The 21,686-nt window shown below is 31.0% G+C and overlaps 2 protein-coding genes across 2 annotated transcripts; both read right to left on the reverse strand.

The window, feature by feature from the left end:
* Nucleotides 1-2,205: 2,205 nt before the first annotated feature.
* Nucleotides 2,206-5,115, reverse strand: LOC106758979 (zinc finger protein WIP3). The gene is made up of 2 exons (XM_014641994.2): nucleotides 4,549-5,115; nucleotides 2,206-2,646 (listed from the first exon to the last, which is right to left on the reverse strand). The coding sequence occupies exons 1-2, from the start codon at nucleotides 5,008-5,010 to the stop codon at nucleotides 2,221-2,223; spliced, it is 888 nt and encodes a 295-aa protein (XP_014497480.1). The 5' UTR covers nucleotides 5,011-5,115; the 3' UTR covers nucleotides 2,206-2,220.
* Nucleotides 5,116-19,787: 14,672 nt separating this feature from the next.
* On the reverse strand, nucleotides 19,788-21,038 carry LOC106758862 (CEN-like protein 2). Its single transcript, XM_014641862.2, has 4 exons — nucleotides 20,788-21,038; nucleotides 20,641-20,702; nucleotides 20,332-20,372; nucleotides 19,788-20,218 (listed from the first exon to the last, which is right to left on the reverse strand). The coding sequence occupies exons 1-4, from the start codon at nucleotides 20,989-20,991 to the stop codon at nucleotides 19,998-20,000; spliced, it is 528 nt and encodes a 175-aa protein (XP_014497348.1). The 5' UTR covers nucleotides 20,992-21,038; the 3' UTR covers nucleotides 19,788-19,997.
* Between the last annotated feature and the right edge of the window lie 648 nt (nucleotides 21,039-21,686).

A 21,686-nucleotide genomic window follows, 5' to 3' on the forward strand; every position in this document is an offset into this window, starting at 1 on the left:
TATGTTTTAAACTATATTGTTACAATAATTTTCTTTTTTTATACAGTTTTCAACATAATTAAATTGTGTTATAAAACATTAGTTTCTTTAATCTATAATATTAAGTATTTTTTAATTTGAACTAAATTAAAAATATCATCTCTTGTCAGCTCTAAACTTAAAATAGAGAATTATTTATTTATTTATTAAAGAAAGTAGTTTATAAATGAGTAAGATAGAATTAATTGGTTTTATCAAACACATTCACATTATGAAATTGGATAAATAGGGATAGAATATTGCATGAATGATATTAAGTTGATCTGATATAGTTTTGAGTGTGAAAGGGAAGTGGTAGATTTTGGGTAAGCACCATAACATTTTAACAAATTTTTTTAATAATTTTTTGATAACCGATTATGTGTTATTATTTTATTGGTTGATATATTTAAAACAGATCAATCACAAATTACCATATAAACAATGATAAAAAAGTTGTAAAATTTTTTTATTAAAAATACATTCTTCTTTAGCTAAATTGGTGAAGTTTAAAGATGATGGTTTTCTCATCTTTCTAACTCCAACGTTTTACCCGACAAACCATGGTGGAGGTCCCTTATCTTCAAAAAAACCAAATACAACCTCCCATTTTCCCTACCACTTTTCTGCTTTCCTCAATCCTACCTCAAAAGAATCCAAATCCCAAACCCTTTTATAAATTTACTCTCTTTCTCTTTCTCTTTCTTCCTCACGTGTATTAAGGATCACCATGTCTTCTGTGAGAAAAAAAAGAGCCTCTTGTAACACCATAGCCTCTCTTTTCCAAAATACACTTGTAATTAAACACCACATTTTGATTTTGGATGTTTTTTCGTAATAAATCATTTCAGTATGTTGAAAGTTTCACATCGATTAAAAAGATAAAACTAATTCATAATATATAAGTAGGTGCAAATCTCGTTTTTTAAACCGGTATTGTTTGGTTTGATTAGGCTTAAAAAATTACTTTCTAATAAAATATGACACGAAAATGAAGTTGAGTACTTCTAATTTTATATTCATCAGTTGATGTCGAGCTTCTAGCTACTTGATATTGACGTATTAATTAGAAACAAATATATAATATACAATTTCTAAGGTTGAACAACATTTGAAGATGTAAGCTGAAAGACAGAATATATGGGAACAAGTACGACAAAAGGAAAAAGGAAAACCTAGTTGCATATATGCTATATGAGTATCTATATTTGATCACAGAGTTTTCACATTGAGCAAGTAAATTTGCGGCCGAGCCATCTTAATTATTCACTGTTCAGTCAATTATGTTACCACTGATAAGCTTTTTAGTGTCTTTTTTTCTTTCTCTTTTCTGTCCTAAACTTTTATTAGGATAAATGACAGCTTTCTATATGTGCAGTTTTCGTTGTTCCTCACACGAGGGGTCAATTAATAATCATATTCGTAAAAAGTACCAAGGATTGTGAAAATCCTTTGCAGACGCTAATATCTTCTGCTTAATTATTACAAATGATTCTATATCCTCTTTTCCTGTTCCTGAATACTGATTTTCTCAATGTGAAGGACACCATAACATAAGTAAACTCAAACCAATATATTATTGTTACATTTAATAGGATGTGATATATCAAAATACTGTTCAAAGATTTCAACGACATAAAGAAGTTCTTGATGTAAGATTACCTTATTGTAACGAAGGATATAATTTTTCTTCATTGAAAAGATATGAAAACTTCAACATGTTTCTGCAGCTATCAGGAAAATCATATGCTTCATCACTTGAAGAACCATAATCTTATTAATTAACCACAAAGCAAACTAATGCATATGCACACCATCACACCCTGCAAGTGCTCGGTAGCAAACCGCTCCCTAATATCCCTCAGTGATTTCGAGAATTTTTTGTTACTGAGCACAAGGGCATGCAGCAGTAACATCTGCTACACTTAGTAGTACTACTCTTTGATATATAAATAAACCTATTTATACAGAAATCGTCTAACTTATTTCAAGTGAAAATGAACATAAGCCATCTTATGATATAGATAGTTGGTGCAACTCTCTCTGTATACATGGATGAATTGCACCAATCATGAGATTGTTTAGTTTCATTTTTCCTTGAGTTAATTTAGTCAAAACCTATATATTTCACATATATATATATATATATATATATATATATATATATATATATATATATAGCATGTTACATTACATATCATATCATGTATGAGGAACTTCATCTTCATCAGATCCAGTAACGCATTCTTTCTCATGAGAAGGATGTGGGGAGTGGCCTTTTCCAAAGGATCTAATATGGTCTTTTAGGGATCTTTTGTGCTTAAAATCTGAACCACAAGTGCAATACCACAACTTTCCGCAGTTCTTTTCGTGAGTTCTCCAGTCTCCTTTAACTGCAAAGGATTTTGAACACTTTCGGCACATAAATGGTTTTGCACCATGCTTTCTTTTGTAGTGGGTTTGGAGAGTTCTGAAGTCCTTCAAGGGCTTGGCTCTTGGATGATTGATGTTGTTCTTGCAACCCTGGGCACAACAGTAACATGGCAGCCTTAGCATTGCTGCTGGTTGTGTTCCTCTAAGTGAATCTGGTCCTTTTCTAAATTCGGATCCGTGCCCCCACATATGCATCTGCAAATTGTTAAGGATTTTGTTAAATTCATCATAATATGATCAAAGAACATCCTTAAAACAGATGTTTCAATTTTTAAGACAGAATTCATGATATATTAACTACATGGCTGAACTAGTGTATATTTTAAATAATGAAATAATGAAAACAATGTGATTAGCACTTAAATTTTTTGATGAAAATTTTCATTTAGTATTGTTGGAGGCATTTTACACAGATAAATTTATGAGTCAAATTTAAGATATGAGTGAAGAGAAGGAAAAAAAGATATATGTATACATATATATATAGCAAACGTTAAGACAAAAAAAATCATTAAAGAAAATGAATGAATAACCGTCCTTAATAGATGAGTTTGTTTAACATATTCATTTTGTAAATGATCCCAAAAACTTGCTTCAAATTAGGCTCATCTAATTATAATCCTTAATTAAGCATGGTTATGTGGGATCCAAATCATCTGTCCTCCTTTTCTTTATATTGTTTTCTGCCTCTTTGAGTAATTAAAAGCTAGCATGTAAATAAACAAACTAGAAACAAAAAAGAAAATATACTTTCTAACAAATAAAAAAAAATTGCTTTTTAATTTGAAAGACAAAAGAATGGAGAACAAATGATTTCCATCCACTAATATAACCTACCAATGTTGGCCTTTACATGGACAAGCAGTGGCCATTGTCATTAATTAGTTGTTAACTCATTTTTCAAATAAATGAAAAATCAAAAAGAAAAAGAAAAGTGATTTTTAGTAATCTAATTAATAGAGATGCATATATAATACCTCTTTAAGAAAATATACTTCTCTTCCCTTAATAATATTTTTTTTTTGTTCAAAAGAATTTGCCATGGCATATATAGTGCTACACTGCATGCATGCCTCAAACACCTACGACTAGTTCCTATGGTAGCTGTATATAGTGATGAGGTTTTCAACCAAAAAGGACAAACAATGCACATATGGAAAGAGAAAAGAAAAAAAGAAGGAGAAAAGCATGAAGATATGGAAGTTCAATTTCCCTTTGAAATCCTATGGTTTAAAAGGAGCCTTTTGCTAAAAGTTGAAGATGGTGGTGATGGCGGGGCAATAGGCCATAGCTCAAATTTGTTAAAGTGAAAAAGAAAGCAAAAGGAAAAGACAGTCATTAACAGTCATGTTTATATAGCCATAAAAGTTCATTTGAATGATTGTTTTCATCTTGATGATTATTCTTCATCATCATCATTATCATGAAAAACTCCTACTTCAGGTAGGCTTGGATAGGGTATTCAAAAATTCTGAGTACGTAGAGATCGATGAACACCAGGAAATTACTGCAAATTCCCTTAATTTAAATTGGGCACTGATATTTGTCCTCAAGATATAGTTTTTAGAGGAATACTAATTGAAATGAAGTGACAAACATATTCATTCACATACTAATTATGATATCATAGAATTTAGTTGCTATAGAACTGCTTGCTAACAACGAAATTATTTTGTTTTAAAACCTACCCTTTCCCAGAATGTCTGTGAATATTGTGAAGAAAACTGATACATACACAACTTTTCAATTTTTTATTATTATAAATCTCAAACGGTACAACGTTCCAAAAGAGCTGTTCTTTCAGATACAATACAAAAACAAAAGATTCCATTTCCCAACTTACTGTTGAACTGGTGTTAGATTCTATTTTGTTATGGTACTTAGATGGAGACGAAATTGAAGTGTAAAGTATGTGGTAGGTTATAAGCAGTAACGAGATACTTAATTCTAAGTTCCCAGACTCTATTTGAAAGCTAGATCCTTGCATAATTCGTAGTTTTAATTAGGTGTTTGTTTAGAAACAAGTTAATTAATTTATGTGGAAGTAATAGAAAATCTTTGTGTGTTGTTTAAAGCAGAAGATGAGAACCAACTAACCTGCATATTGTTATATCTATTGAAGGTCTTGCTGCATATGGAGCAAGCAAACTGCATCGGTCCGACAAGAATCTGTGCAGGAGTTGGTATCCAAAATCTTCTCTCCTGGTTAAAAGAACAACCCTGGAAGCTTTTCTTCAAGGGTTCTTCTTCCTTTACATGGATAATCTTCTTTTCATGATTATCAGTTTCAGGGTCTACTGTGTGAGGCAATCCAATGTGCAAAGCCACAGTCACCTGTTCCAGCTTCTCTTCTTTCACTTCTAAGCCATCCTTTTCATGGTCTTCCTCGAAGGGCAAAAACTGGATCGTTTCTTGAGAAAGTTGATCATGCCGAGCCAAGGAAGAAGGTGGAGATGATATTGAACTTATTACAGAAGAAGATGGTTTGAGCCACTCGATGAAAGTTGGGGTTTGAAGACACAGATTCTGGTTTTCTACATTGCACTCTCTAAAACTCATGTTCCTCAAAGAGACTCCAAGGAATTGTGAAATTCTCTACTCAGAAAAAGGCCTATATCCAGACTTTATGAAAGAAAGCCTGCACTTATTGATCAATGAAATCAAGCTTTCTTTTCTCTTTAATTTTATTTTTCACCCTTACTTTTTCTCTTTCTCCTCTGTTGGCCTTTGTTTGTTTCTTTTTGGTGAGAGAAAAAGGGAGACTAATTGGTGGGGATAGAAAATGACATGCAAAACAGGAACAGCCAATTTAGTAGAAAAGAATCTTAGAACAGTATGAACTCTGAGCTGAACTACTACTTGGTAATTGGTACAATGTGAAGCGAACGAGTTTATCCTTTTATATTCTCTTTCTAACATACAATGGAATTTGACTCACGTGCCCACATTTTCTCACACATTGACCTTAAACAAATGATTTCAAATAAGAGGATGAAAACAGACATATAGACGCATTAGGTCAATACCTAAACTGAGAAAAAGTATTAGAAATGACGAACAATGTTACGAGGACCTAGACAGTATGTTATGTAGTGTTTTATAATATATGTGCTGTGTAAACCAACAACACCAACAATAGTACGTGCCATGTTGGTTAAGTTTCATACATCAATCATTAAAAACGAATATAATTCAGGCTTAATTCTTGGTGTTGATCATGACTTCTACAAGTATATGCTAATTTAAATAACTGAGTACCATATTTAATCCAAATTATTTCTTATTAATTAGTTGAGTTTTGTTCAAGAATGAAAAGAAAAGTTCTGGGGAAGGTTAGTTTCAAAGCTTCTCCCTCTTAAAAAACCAAGCTTTGTTGCTTGTACAGGACCCCAACTTAATCCTCTAGAAAATACAATTATAATAACTTATTCCTTAAATTTTATAATTAACTAATTATATATAATACTAATACTATGTATTCAATAATTTAAAAACAATGGTAGATTGAAATAAGTCTATATGTATCACATATATTTTTCCATAACTTAAACTTGTGTTACACAAATCTTATCCAACAACAGATCTTTATCAGACAAATGCCACGTTCAAATATTTATTTTTTCTCTGAATTTAAATATAAATTATGTTTAATAAACTCAATATATGTATATTAACTAATTTCAACTTCTTTACCACTCTCTTGATATAATTTATGATGATCACAGCATGACTAACCTCATTCTAAGTATTTTACAACATTTGATTGTGGAAAAAAAGTAATTATGGTATAAAAAGTGAGACATGCTGCTCTGCAAATTAAGCAGTATAGTACTGAAGATTTTGAAGCGTAAGCTGAACTGATCAGTGATGAAGTCTGAAGAGCATAATGGTTCTCACCGACAAAACACTATCATCACTTTCTTAAACGACAAATGCTTTCACAGGCTTTCTTAGCAGTTACTATCATTCTTTGACTTTCACTTATTTACTATGGATGCATATGTTGTCTATATACATGAATATATGATCGATCATAATATCTATGTATGACCATGTATCTTCTATAAGTTTTTCTATTAATTTTCTTCCCATAGAAAATGCAACTTTCTCTGAAGAAATTATCTGAACTGAGGTAACTTTCCCCAGTTTAGATCAGAAAATTACTATAACCCTAAAACAGTTCATTCTTGTAACAAGTTAACCACACTTGGTTACCAAGCTTCACGCCACTGAGATATATGTCGTTTTATGATTCTGTCGAGATTGATCACCACATTTAACTGAAACTGTAACACCCTTTTGTTCAGTTCTTGTTCGAACCTTAACCTTTCTCCGTGTTTGATAGCGAACCGGTCCAAAATCTGACTCGAAGTACATTCACGTACCAATTGATTACAACAGTTTAAGAAAGTTTATATAGATGTATATGATCGTAGCTAGGTGGTAAATTCAATGAATGATTCACTGAATAATCCTTGAAAATGGGTATCATGAATCAGAAAGATTAACCTGCATCAATCAAAATCTGAGTGGTTTGTCTTGTTTATATGTATGTTTGTATTATTGTCCCACGAGAGATGATACTGATATACATAAAAGTGTCCTTTGCAGAAGATCAATCGTTTGAAGATGTTTATGTTAATTGACAATGTAACTGCTAGTCAGTAATTAGCGGCAAGAAATGAATTAGTGGTCTTGTCTAATTGTCCTGGTCTTGTAATGTTGAAAGAAATTCTGAGTTGGTATGTTAATGTGAGGATTTTGACAATTGAAAGGTAGTGTTGGATTTGTACACATGTATACTACTGCTAGCCACCCCTTTTCTTTTTGGCTTCATGTCACACTCATACCTTCCTGTGACCACTCTTTCGGCTAATTTAAAACTTACTTAAGCATTTTTTAAAGTAATGTCATATTTATTCAAAACTTTTTGCATAATGTAGATATATACACAAAGAATCCAATTATACTGTGTAAATAAATCTTGTGTTAGGTGTTGAGTCTTTTGAATAGAAGATTACCTGTGGATTATCGAATAACATTGGAGTCCAACTGTATAAAGAATTGGCACCACTCTTTACTCAAAATCTTTACTCAAAATCTTTACTCAAAATCTTAAAACAATGAATTAATGAGTCTTTAATTTTTATACAATGCTCTACTTTCTCATATCTATCTAATATGTGACTTAAACTCACTTAGATTCTCAACAGTTGAACAGTAATAAACTAGAAGTGCATATTAGGATTGTTGAAGAATATAACTAATTAAGTTCAAAGTTTCTTACCAAGTTAGCTATTTTTATTAATTTTTATTTGTTTATTGTACTCAATTTTTGTTTACATTTATTATTTAACTTTTCATTAATTTAATGATGTGATTGTTATTTTGTCAATTTTTTTATTAATGGTAATAAATATATTGAGAAGAAACAATAGGATTGTCCCAAAGTTTTGTACCAAAAGAAAAAAAGAAAAGGAAAAGGAAAGAAAGAAAAAGATTAGAAAAGACATAGTCACCACTATAGACACTAGAAAAATCATTTAATCAATTGAACTATATAAGGAATATGAAATTTTGTAATTAATGAGAAATAAGAAATGTTTTATATTATTTTCAATAATGACAAAAGTCCTTAATTGTATGAAAATTTCGTAATTAAATATGTTTTTAATAAAAGTCACTTATTACTTATTTTATATGAATCATAATTTTATTTTATATTAATCACAGAACTTCAAATGTGAATATTTTATATTAATCACAAAATTTTACATGTGAGTATTTTATATTAATCACAAAACTTCACGTGAATATAAAATGATAGATAAAATAACAACTATCACTAACAAGAATATTAAGGAACAAAGACTCAATTGAAAAAAAATATAAACTTTGATTAATCAATGAACAAAACAATTTAATGAAAAGTTTCTTAAAAATACAAAAATTGTTACTGGTTAAAAAATTTATTTAAATTTTTGGTTTATTTACAACTTATATAAAATGCTGTTATAAATTAGACTCTTGAAGGTAGATTCCATATTTATGAGGATTTTTAGTTTTCCTTTATCAATCTTATCAAAATTCTTGTATTTTACTGAATTTTCGTCCTGCCTTTGATCAATTAGTGGACTCTTGTTCATTCTTTTATATAAATTATTTCTATTTTCATTGAGATGTGATGCTAAACATTGATATAGTATAATCTCTAAATAATACTCGTTTAAGAAGATAGCAATTTTGAATATATTATTCAATAAACATAAACGACAAGATGTTAATGCATGCACGATCACTATAGTTTTTAAATCCAAATGTTAACATTTGTTTTCTTCTCTTTAATGTTGACATAATTTTGAATCATTCCTTAAATTTATAAAATATTTTCAAATTTTAAAAATTTTCATAAAGTTCTTTTAATTTGATAAAAATCGTTAATTTTAAACTACATAATCGTTATTGTAAAATTTCTTTTTAAAAATAACTTATAAATCATGCTTTTTTGTCAATAATTTGTTAGAAATATTTGGTATAACTATATCCTTAATATCTCAAAGTCAGGTATGTAAAAGAAAATATGATTTTATAATTTTTTTAACTATTATTATAATTTTATAAATAAATAATTATGAAACAAAAATACAATTTAATATATATATATATATATATATATATATAATAAATAGCTTTTATTTATTAGAAAGTAAATTATTTCATTACCTGATTACACTTGTCAAATAATATATTCATTACTAAACTTTAATAAGATCGTAATCATTGTGGTATATAAGAAAAATAAAAAGGAAGATAGGTATTAATTAATTCTTTTGAAAATTAATTAACAATGCTAAAGTACTTTTAATTATGCTAATTATAAATCAAAGATTATTACGTGTGCCTTTTTTTTATATCATTATTGGGTATCGAAGATAAAGCAGGTTATATATGTCATTCAATTTCCATAATTAACTTTTTTAATAGAATTTATTGCTTTGAAAATTTGTTCCTTCTCATTTTTAATATATTCTTGCAAATATAAAATATAAGTGTCACAATTAGTGATTATATTAGGAAGAGAATCGATTGATGAGAGACAACTAACGCAGGTATGCATGAACCGCATAGAGTGTCATTTCGATTTCATTTACCTAATTCTTTTAATAAAGAAAAATTATTCGAATTATCCAATTACAACCTAGGGTGTGTTTGAAGTCTATATTAGAATAAAACTAAGATGAATTTAAATATATAAGTGACTATAAATTTTATTTTACCAACTAGTTTTATAAAATTGAGTTAGTCTTAAAATCTATCTTCTAACTTAATATTAGAATAATAAATTAAAATATGTTTTATTAGAACAAAATATTACAAACTCATACATTTAAGATTATAATCTTATAAACGGATATGTGGTACAAAAATTATCAATGTTGAATATTTATTTATTTTGTTTTTTGGATTTGATTTTGGATTCTTATTTAAAGTGTTTAAGATGATTTTGGATTGCATTATATTTTGTTTTTTAATTTTGAATTATATCTAAAGTTTGCATCTTGCACTTAAATTTATTTATATTTGAATTAGAAAAATATTATTATTTTTTTAAATTGAAAAAAAAAAACTTGTCATTAAATAAGTCAGTAAGTCATTCTGTTTAATTCATCAACCGGTGATGAGCCAGATTATTCAGATGACCGTTTTGACAACATTTTAATTATCGTTGTTGAAGTTATTATATGGATTATCTATTAATATCTATTCTTACATTCTAAATAGTTAAAAAAAATGTTGCGATAGTGTTTAGTGTTTTGTTTAGATTGAAAAATGCTCAAAGTGCAATGGTACGTGTTTCTGTTGAAATGGGACGAGAATAACCATATAAATAGTTTGATCCAAACTTACTCTATTTTTTTTCCAAACTTATGCAGCACTCCTATTATAGAATTTAAAAATAATTGAAGTGTGATCCATGAAAGGAAGTAATGAGATCCTTAAGTTTCCATATGAAATTCTTAATTGGTTGATTAAAAAAAAGTTGTGCGTAATTGAAGGAGCAAGTCTTGGTGGATCTTATGAATGGGAAAGGAATAGAAAAATAAATGTATGTATAGTATGCACTAATATATAATTATAACGATCCTTAAAATTTCAACATAAATATGTTATAACTTCTTACTTTCATCATTAACTTCAGCGTCTATTTTCAACATAACCCATCAAATCCACAAAGAATGGGATTAAACAAATTCATGGAATTAAAATTAGCTTGATTTGGCTTGACTAATTCAAACTAACATTACCTCTATTCTCAGTTTATTCATAACTTCACGTCAGGTTAAAATTAATCAACGTTAACCAAGACTGCTTCAAAGATGAAGTAGGTAAAACATTTCTTTTAGGCAAAGACTTTAAAATTCTTTTAGTACTAATATTTTTTATTAAATTAATTATAAAATTATGTTTAAGGAAAAAAAAAGAGTCTTAATGTAAAACCATTTTTAGTATTAATATATTTTTATTCAATTGCGTATAAAATTATGTTTGAAAAGAAAGTCTCAAATTTTTTTAGTATTAATATACTTTTATTAAATTAATTATAAATTTGTTTAAGAAAAAAATGTCTCAATTTTTCTCGGAACTCCATTGAAAATGGTTTTCCACATTCTATTCTATGAAAAAACATTCTTAAATAATGTTCTGAGAATGGGTCATTTTATCTACATAGTTGTTGTCTATGTTTGACCAACATGCTTTGACATTCTCACTGTTCTATAGACAACTTTATATTGTTAAGTTTATGTAACTGAAAGTTGATCATAATATATTAATACTACACAAATTTTTATTATTTGTATTATGTTAGTGGTATTTAATAATGGTGTAAGAAGAATATAGATATTTCAAGTAATAATGAATTATCTAAGTGAATAACCCATAATATAATTATAAATGAAATTATTTTGATGAAAGTGGACAATGAATGAGAACTACATGAAGTTAGATCAAAGTTATAGTAGGTGGGGGTGAGGATTTATTTGAGTTAATTCCTAATTAAATTTTCTTTAAAATTTTCAAATTTACTGCCATAAATATCTAAACCAAACATTTTTATGACAGAGTTTTAAATCCTTAAAAAGAAAATTAATTTCCTCCTTAAAATCCTTTATCCAAACATATAGAATGTATATATTTTAAGTTAATATTATATTATTTAATGTTGGAACACAATTCAATTTGGATAGGCTGGAGTGCCCATTTGATAGTACAATCGTCTGCCGTCAAAATGGGCTGGAATAATGCTACGCTAAAAATGGGTTTTTAAAGTAGTAAAAAATGTGGAATTTTGCTTCCAGCAACCCCATCATTACTAAATGCACCGCATATTAACACAAAGAGACTAAAATACCCCTTTTATTGCATCACACCACCGATGCTGCCACTATTGCCATCTCTCGTCACTCCAGAGAAAGAAAAAAAAAGGAAAAGAAAATAATAACGCTATAAAGGAATAAGAGAGATAAAAAACATGTTGTGGAAAAAAGGTTTTTATGGAAAGTTCTTTTCTAAAGATATTTCATGTGTTCTCAAAAGCTTGTTCTAGAATTCTTAGTCTAAAAATTTATTCCAGAATTATATATGTTCTGAAAATATTGTTCTAAATATCTTAAAATATAAAGTTTTTTCTAGAACATATTTCATGAGTTCTTGAAATTTTATTCTGATTTTTTTTTTCTAAAAATTCAGGTATAAAAATCGTATGGAAATTTCAAAAAGTTTGTTCTGAAATTTTTCTTTAAGAAATAATCTGAAAATCATTTTTACAAAATATTTCAAAAGGGAATGCGCATATATAAAATGTATCTGTGAGATGTGAATTCTTTTTGGCAGGTTATGATATGTATGTTTTTGCCTCAGGAGACAATAATCAAGTGCCACCACCCAAGGCTTAAATTTTAGGGTTAAATATGCTTTTCGTCCCTCAAGTATTACTAATATTTGGTTCTAGTCCCTACTAAAAACATTGATGGCTTTTAGTCCTCGTAATATTGAAATATGTAATATTAGTCCTTAAAAATAGACGGCGTCAACTTTTTGTTGACCTAGCAAACGACGATGCCAACTTTGGTCTTAATTATCTGCCACGTTGGTTGTTTAATTTGTGGAATGAGATTAAGTAATTGGCAATATGTTAGTGATTGAAATCAGATTAAGCGAGGTTCTTCCTTATCATCTTAGTTGGGGGCAAAATTGCGTTCTTCTTTGTCATCTCAGTTGGGGCAAAGCATGTTTCTTCTTCATCATCTCAATTGAACTGCCACTTAATGTAAAAGTGTTAGCAACAACACTAGGGGTGCTTAGGGTGACATTGTTATCGGTGACCCCCAAGAACCCAGGCCCAAGGCTCTTCAGCAGAAAGTTACGGGGTTCTGTTTCATCATCCACGCTCCAAACCCTAGAGCCACGGTATCCTCTGGAAGTGTTTCCAAGCAAAGGAACCTTATCCTGCTAAGTAACTCTGCAGGAATAACAATAGGTGTCACTTCACTTCCAATTCCATACACAATTATGAAAAATAGCAACTCTTTTTCTCTCTCACACACTACATGGCTGTTGCAACTTCTTTTTCCTCCTCTGTCTCCAACAGAACATACAACCTTTCCTCACCCACTCTTCCATTTCACGCACCTACAACTTCCTTCAGAGACCCATTTTCCAAAAACCACCCAATCTTAGCCACAAGTCCCAAAATTTCAGTCTTTCATTTCTTTCACTCGTCTGTCCCCACCGTTCGCCACTTTCGATGGTTTGGAAGTGGGTCAAGACATCACAGAGTCCCAACAAGACGACCACAAGAGCCAAGGTCGCGCCGGTGACGCTGCTCACCGTCGGAGTCATCATCGGCCACGACACCAGATTCTCTCCCCTCCCTTCCTCACACGAACTAGGGCACTGGTCGTCGTCGCACATCGCATCGACGTCATTCACCGTCGGCCAAACCAGCCACTGCCAGCCGCTGATGGGTCATCCTCTTCCTCAATCACGGTCTCCTTCTTCACCCCTTTCTTCCTTCTTCTTACTGCGTTAGAGGGAAATCTGAGACACCAAATCCTCTTCAGGATCAGAGAAAAAGAAGAACTGAGTTCTTGAGTGTTCTTGGGGGTGGGTATTTCGGGTTACAAGCCAACAAACAGACATTGCAATTCACAGATCTGAACTTGAGAGGGAAAAGACAAATCACTTAATCTCATTCCACAAATTAAACTTAATCTCATTTCACAAATTAAACAAGTAACGTGGGAGATAATTAAAACTGAAGCTAGCGTCGCCGCTTGCCAGGTCAATAAAAAGTTGACGCAGTCCATTTTTAAGGACTAATATTACATGTTTCAATACTATAAGGACTAAAAGCCATCAATGTTTTAAGTAGAGACTAAAATAAAAAATCAGAGGGACGAAAAACATATTTATAATCCTAAATTTTAATTCACAAATAACCATTAGATTAAAAAAATAGCATTTAATTAAAAAGATTAATTACGCGAACATAAATGTAAGGCAAATGATATTCTATTTAATTTCTTATCCAAAAAATTTAAAAATAACTTTTACAATTTTCTACTAAGTAGAACTAAATGTAACACATTCTCTAGTATGTATTTTTTTAGAAAATGAATTTTGAGAGAGAGAAAATAGATGAATTTAAAAGTAATATTTTTGTTATTTTCTTTTTAAAGATTTGGAAGCGAAAGTAAATACATTTTAAAATAACTTAGTGAAAGTTCGGATCGTTACGATAGATAGAAAATCAAGTTATAATAAATTAAAATAAAAGATCACTATTATACCTTTATAATATATATATATATATATATATATATATATATATATATATATATAATATGATCAATAGACTATTTTATTAAAACAATTTTAATATTGTCAAATTAATACTTATCGAATTAGATAAAGTTAGGTTAATTTTGAATTATATTTTAATAAATACAAAATTAATTTTTAATTATTGATTTCTATAAAATTTTACACAAAATGATTAATAAAAATCAATAATGACGTCATCTCCTGACAACAACAATGAATCTTTTTTAAAAAAAAAAAGTTGTCGATAAAATGGAAGCGGTTCTACGGACATTATATCCAATTTTTGGAATAAGTTCTAATGTCATGAGAATCAATTTCTTTCTTATTTTCACTCTTATTATAATCGGTTTTAGGCATCGTGGGAATCAATTGTCTTAGATTTTGTATTTCACGATGGAATTAATTTCAATTAGGTTTAATGTTTCGGTAGATTTCAATTTTCGTCCAGAATCTTAAATAGATCTCCTATTTGTTCGGTATCTCAATTAGGTCCTTATTTTTGTAAAATTGAAACAACCAGATGCTTGCTGTCAAACTGGATAAACGGCGTTTAAGATGACTTTACGTGGCAAATTGAGAGTAATTTTTAATCTTACATGACATTAAAAGCATGCGTGAAGTGTACTTTGTATTGAAAGATTGAGTGCAAAGAGGAGAAATCAAATTTAATTAAGGGCAAAGTCGACAAAACAAGTTAAATTAAGTGTAGTCCTTTCTCTACAATTGACAAATCGGAATCAGATTGTAGATTCATATGAGGAATTCCATGTTGTAAACATAATCGACTTGTCATGCTCCTGCGAGGAGGAGGGAGGAAGAAACCTATGTTGATATGTGTGGAGGAAGCAACGATTAGCAGATGGAGGAGAGTGAAATGCTGCAAGAACTTCACAACCTAACGCACATAGAGTCAGAAGAATCACTGAACCACATCCTATGCACCCTTTGGTCCACACGTAACACCAGTCTTCCCCTCTCCGACAAGACTCGCTTCCAATCCCTCCTCCACCTCTCTTCCCTTCTCTCAACTCGACCTCATAAGTAATCGTCCCACTTCACCAATTTGTCCGTCAATTCCCTCATTTCCACTATCACCTCACCTATCTCGCAGGTCTTGGCGTGCCTCCGCTCCCTCCTCTGAAAATGCACACACTATAACCTCCCTCGCCTCGACCACCACCACGACGTCTTGAAGCTCTTTCCTCTCGACCTTCCGCAAGAACTCCGAACTACTCTCCTCTCCTCGTTGAGGAAAAACCGTGATCAATGGAAGGAGGATGCGTCGCTGCAATTCAAGGGTACGACGAATGTTGCTCCTTCTCTACTCTAGTCGCGACATGACCTCGACTCTGTTCCCCCGCTCAATCGCGTTGATTCTGAAACAGTGTCGCTCAGCTCCTAGTGTGATTTTCCCTAATCTGATTTCGATTTGTTAATTGTAGAGAAAGGGTTGCACTTAATTTAATTTGTTTTGCCCACTTTACCCTTAATTAAATTTGATTTTCTCTCTTTGCACTCCACTTTTAATACAAAATACATTTCACACACGTTTTTAATGCAACGTCAAATTAAAGAATACCCTCATCATGCCACGTAAGACCATCTTAAATTACGCCATTTGTCTAATTTGACGGCAAGTTTCTATTTGTTTTAATTTTACAAAAATAAAGACACAACTAAAACACTAAAAAGTAGGAAACTTAGTTGAGATTCCGAACAAAAATAGGAACCTACCGAAATATTAAACCTTTCAATTAAATTCCCTTTTACTTCATCTTCAACCACAAACTCCATATCTCATTATAGCTCCTATCCTTCACTATACCATAGAACCTCAAACACATTCTTGTAGCACTTATGTTTCATTACTCCATCAACCACGCACACACAAATTCACTCAGGCAATAACTCACCTGGAAGGGCACTCAGACAACCCACCACTCTCTCTACCATAGCCAAAAATGAAATTGAGTTTCTTCCCCTCTTATAACTTACACATTCTACCAACCAATTATTCCAATCATGAGGATAATAAATATTTAATGGCTCATTCAATACCATCAGAGTCAAATAAATTCAAAATAACTTGTGTGATCATTCATGCAGAGAATCTGATACAGTCTCGAAAAAAAAAAAGCAATGTTCTAACACCATACACGTGAAGAAAGATTGATTTAACTAAAGATAAAAATATATTTTCATACGTATCATAGAAACGAGATTCCAAAATCTCTAAATTTCGCTAATTTTCTCTTTCTGTCGCACCTAAATCCACCAATTAATCCAAACATAATTCTTACCCGCAAATGGTCATTGACTGATAATACGAAAACAGTCGCAAACGAACACATCAGTAATATGGAAGATACATACTGAATTGAATACCTAGAGTGAGAACCATTTATTCCGAAGTAGCTATGCACATGTATCCCCTAACCCCTAAGTGCAGATACTCTTCCCTATATTATTAGCCTTTGCATCATCCACAGTACACATATAACAGACTCTTTCTCCAATTCCAAGACATCCAAAACCTACCCACCACTCACCTATATCTCCTTCTAAATGATACAAAGTAAGTAACAAAATCAACATCATTAAACTAAATATATATGTATATATGTTTGTATATTGTGTTTGGAATGATAGTTCCTACTTCTGAAACACTTAGGTGGTTGATTATGCTTTTAATAGTAATTAGTTACCTCCTTGTTCATAACATGAAGAATTATATCTGGTATGTATAGATTAACAACAGTAAAACCTTAGCCTATTAAATGGTATGCACTTGATGTGACATCATTAAATTCAATTATTAAGAACTAAATTACTTTTGGAAAACCTTACACACATCTTTATAGTAAATAACAAATTTGAAAAGAGTCAAGGGATGAGAAACAAGGATTTTGCCTGCCTTGTTTCTCTGACACTATACTGAAACAAGGATTCGTTACGGTAACGTGGATAGTTTGGAAAACGAACAGCGCATCAACTTTTCAGAGGTAATTTATGGATTCTAAAAGAAATGGCAGAGAAGCAGGAACAGTGTAAAAACTAGATGAGTGAGTAATTTGTGCAGAAGAAGAGAGTGGTTGAAGAGCCCCTAGATTTGATAGAAGAAAGCATGAATATGATAATTGTAATAATATATATAATATGTAATAATAACAATAACATCTTAGTTGGTTCATAGTATCTTTGAGCATCATTGTCTGGTCGTATTCAAATGTGCCCAGAGTAAATACATGTATTGATTATATACTATAAAGTTGGTGAAAGAGCAATGTTCATTGCATCCCAAGACTCAATTATTCATGGCTGTCACTGATATATAAGCCATCGGCTTTCATCAGGTAACCACAACATTTATTTATTAATTTGGCTAAAACTACTTTTTTTCTCTCTTAACTTTTCTAGTGTTGGTTCCTTTGAAATTTAAATAAATTTAATTTCGTTATTTTAAATATTTTTAAATGACTTTGATCTTGATGTAAGTTTTTATGTGTTAATAATAGTCTTAATTTTAATTAATGTGCTTACCTCTTATAATTTTAAGTTATACCTCTAATTATCACTTAGAAAATAAGATAATAATTTTTAAAATCTCTATTATAAAGGTGAATGTTTGATTATGAAAAATAACAGTAATTGTTTTTCCTTTTATGGGATAATTTAAATTTTTACTAAATTATCATTTAATTTAGTAATATTATTAGTTTACAGAGTGTAAGAGAATGATTTGTTTGAACTAGAGTAAAATTCTTACTTAATTGTCAACAAACTTTTTTGAAAGTTCATGAAGAATTTGAAGATTTAATCTGCCAAAGACATGCATGATCTATATTTATTTCTTAAACATACGAGTGATATTTCTATCTAGGTTGGTTTGAATGAGAAATTTTAAAATTTAATAAAATTATTTACAGTTGAAAATGTAATTATTTCTTCATTAGAGACAAAATAATCAGCATATGGTTTTAAGATTTGAAATCAAAATCATGTTAAAACCATGTTTTAGTCCTTTCTTGTTTACTTCAAAGGTTTAAGTCACGGATTAGAATACATAAATAAAATGGGTGGATTTGCTTATGAAACATAAGCATAATGTCAAACCTTAAAAGACACATTTTCAGCCCTATGGTGTGTGAATAGTTGAACGGGTTCTTTTTGCTTGATTCCGATGCAACCAACAAGAACTGCTTTCTGCAGGTCGTAGTCCTCTTTTAACGGAAATGTCCTTGGAAGTTCAGAACATTGAGATCATTCAATACGGGTTGAATCAAAGTACATATCAATCACAAAAAACATAATTTGGCATTCATTTTTTAAGCACAGGCTTGCATGCAATGTTCACGAAAGGACAATGTTAAAGGTGTCTGTTTAGTATCAACAAAAATGTTAACAACGAACACCTTTTTACAGAAAAAAAAAAAAAGGTTTTTATCAAATTGAAATGAAGGCTTTCTTTTTAAAAGAAACATACTATTTTCCTATATTCGCACGATCGAAGACGAGAAGTAAATTTCTCAGTTCTAATAAGAAAAGGATATGTCATGTTTCCTTTCTGGTTTTACCTTGTATACCAGATTTGTTGAATCCAGTTTCCATTTCAATAATTCAGCGAAAGTAAAGTAGAAAATAAAGTGTTACTTGTTATAGGTAAACACTGTTTAGATTTGTGCCTAAGGTTTTTAGGGAGTCAGAAATTCGAAATGGCGTGTGCTACGCAGGCCTAAATTTTTTTTATCTATTGGATAATATTGCACTACACAGAGGGTATAGTGAGCTTCCGAATCTTCTCCCTTAAAGAGTGGGATTTATATATTATGGAGTTTCATTTTCGAGAAAGAAATAAAGTTAATAAATCAGGTCACATTCCTTCAAGTTTTTGAAGTTAGAGTAACAACAATAACCTCTCATTTTTGGATGTCGTTTGATTTCTTTTCGTCGCAGAATCAGAGATAAAGAGGTGTTGACATCTCAGTACAAATACTGTACCATGATGCTACATTAACAACTCTCATATATAAAGCTGTCTGTTATTATGGATTCAAATCAAATTTATACGTTAAATAATAAAGAAAGAGAAGAGTGAAAGAAAAGATTGAAAAAAGCAAATACCACTCTGCTGAATCAATAGAAATATTGAATAAAGTAGAATATCACATGATTCTTTTTCATATTATAAACTTCACCACTTCTACCTCGTCTCATTAATTTCGTTAACATTTTTCTATTACACCATAGTTGTAACCCATTTATTGCCTACCAACTTTCATTGTAACAGGAATCAAACATATTTTAACAACTAGTGCATATTTGAGTTAGGTTGTTTTTAAGGTTAAAAAGGTAAGAAATCGATTGTTTCTTAATAAACTAAGACATGCACTGCAACTAATTGACGTAATAATAGCTTGCATGGTAATTACTGGGACATAGATTACGAGAAAGTGAAATAGAAACTTAAATCGTTACAAACTGAACCACACCAAACTAGAAATAAGAATGTTAGAGTTGATGCTACGAGAGTTTCAGCATGCAAGTTCGAATTTAACTAGAGAAACACACCCTTAGAAACCTAGACTTATTTGGTGGACACTACTACAGTGGACAGGTATATAGGCTTTACTAGCTAGTGATAAGCACATTTGGTTTATTACTCAACGTCTTCTGGCAGCCGTTTCCCTTTGAGCATTGAAAAACACAGCAGCCACAGGAAGCCCAAGGTCATTCTCCTCTGCAAAGCTTCTCGTCTTGAAGAGGTCCCTAGAACTTGGTATTTTCATCACTGCCTGCCTGCACTTCTGCTTGAAAAGGAGGAACACAAACCTATGGATGCCTATGTTTGGCCTTGGAATTTCATAGCTCACCACCTCATTTCCTGTTCCATTGCATGTTAAAAACAAGAAAAACATATCCATAGATTTTTATGAAAGTTTCTCTCTCTCTCTCTCTGCTATGCATGTGTGTCTGTAACAAGATTCAATAACTTACCAAATGTGGTGTCCGTTGTGCCAGGGATGTCCGTGACTATCCTGTGAGTTATTAAATATGGTCAGACACTTTGTTTCAGATGAAATCACCTATGCAAATGCATGTGCTGCATCAGAAGCTCTTCTTTATGCATGGTATGTATCCATTACAGGCAAAATAAAAAAAAAGAAGTAGACGACCCAGTGGAAGGGTTTGAAATCATAAACCAATAATGAATACAAGTGAAGTAATTAACTCTGCATGAGATGTGGTTTACTGTTTTTTTATTTTTATTTTTAATTTTTTTATATGATATTGAGTGTCATATACCAGTGTAAATGTTCCCTGAGATATGGATCACTAGGGCCAGGAACGTCTGGATCTGTCATGAGCTGAAAGAAAGGCATGGAAATGGAACAGTGAGATGCATGAAAAGATTGGAGTGATGAAGGAGGGTAGAGAGAAAGAAGATGGTACAAGAGTGAAGAAGGATCTCATGTCGCCTCCACGAATCTGAACCTTAGGCTTGTTGGCTACTGAGGAAGGGAAAAACTCATGACCGTTATAGACCTGCTTATTGTTGTTGTAGGAGACAGTGATTTTCACAGTTGGAGAGAAAAGATCCACAACATCTCCGATCACCCTCCCAATCACAAGAGGGTCTGTTGATATCATATTCATGCCTACAGACTTTGAAGGTGGGACTGAAGCTGTGGCAACCAAATAGTTAATGTTGCTGCTTTTGAGGGCTTGCTGTTCTGAATATATCAGTAGAAACCCTATATTTATAATTAGGAGGAGTCATGGTGGGGAAGCCAGAACTCAAGAATAGGGAGAAAAGTGGAACCTTATGAAAAAGGCTCAAGTTGCTTTTCACACTTACAAAAATATTGGTAACCTATAAAATAACATATATTAAATTAATTTTAGGGTTAAATATGTTTTTAGTCTCAAAGGATGATTTTGGTTTTAGTCTCTCTTTCAAATTAAGGTAATTTAGTCTTTCAACTTTAGAAAACTCTGATTTTAATCCTTTTTATCAAATTTTTTTAACTTTATTTTATTTACTATGAAACGTGCTTCAAACAAGCAAATAAAGTTAAGGCATATTTTATCCTATGATAATTAGATTTCTATTAATGCAAAAGAGTAGAAACACATCTAAAAAAACTAACGCATATATTTACCTTGGCATTCTTTCTTATGTATTCAATTCGATGATATATAGTGCTCCTGTTCCATTTCCACCTTTGATAGTTTGGGTTTAGTTTTTTTCAGAGAGGAATCAGAAAAATTGTTAGTTCACACTTAACAAAACCAGAGAACTGTTTATCTGAACTGGATAAAATAATTGTTTCTACTGAATAGCTTTTTCA

This window comes from Vigna radiata, chromosome 4 (assembly GCF_000741045.1).
Source record: "Vigna radiata var. radiata cultivar VC1973A chromosome 4, Vradiata_ver6, whole genome shotgun sequence".
Taxonomy (NCBI): Eukaryota; Viridiplantae; Streptophyta; class Magnoliopsida; order Fabales; family Fabaceae; genus Vigna; species Vigna radiata.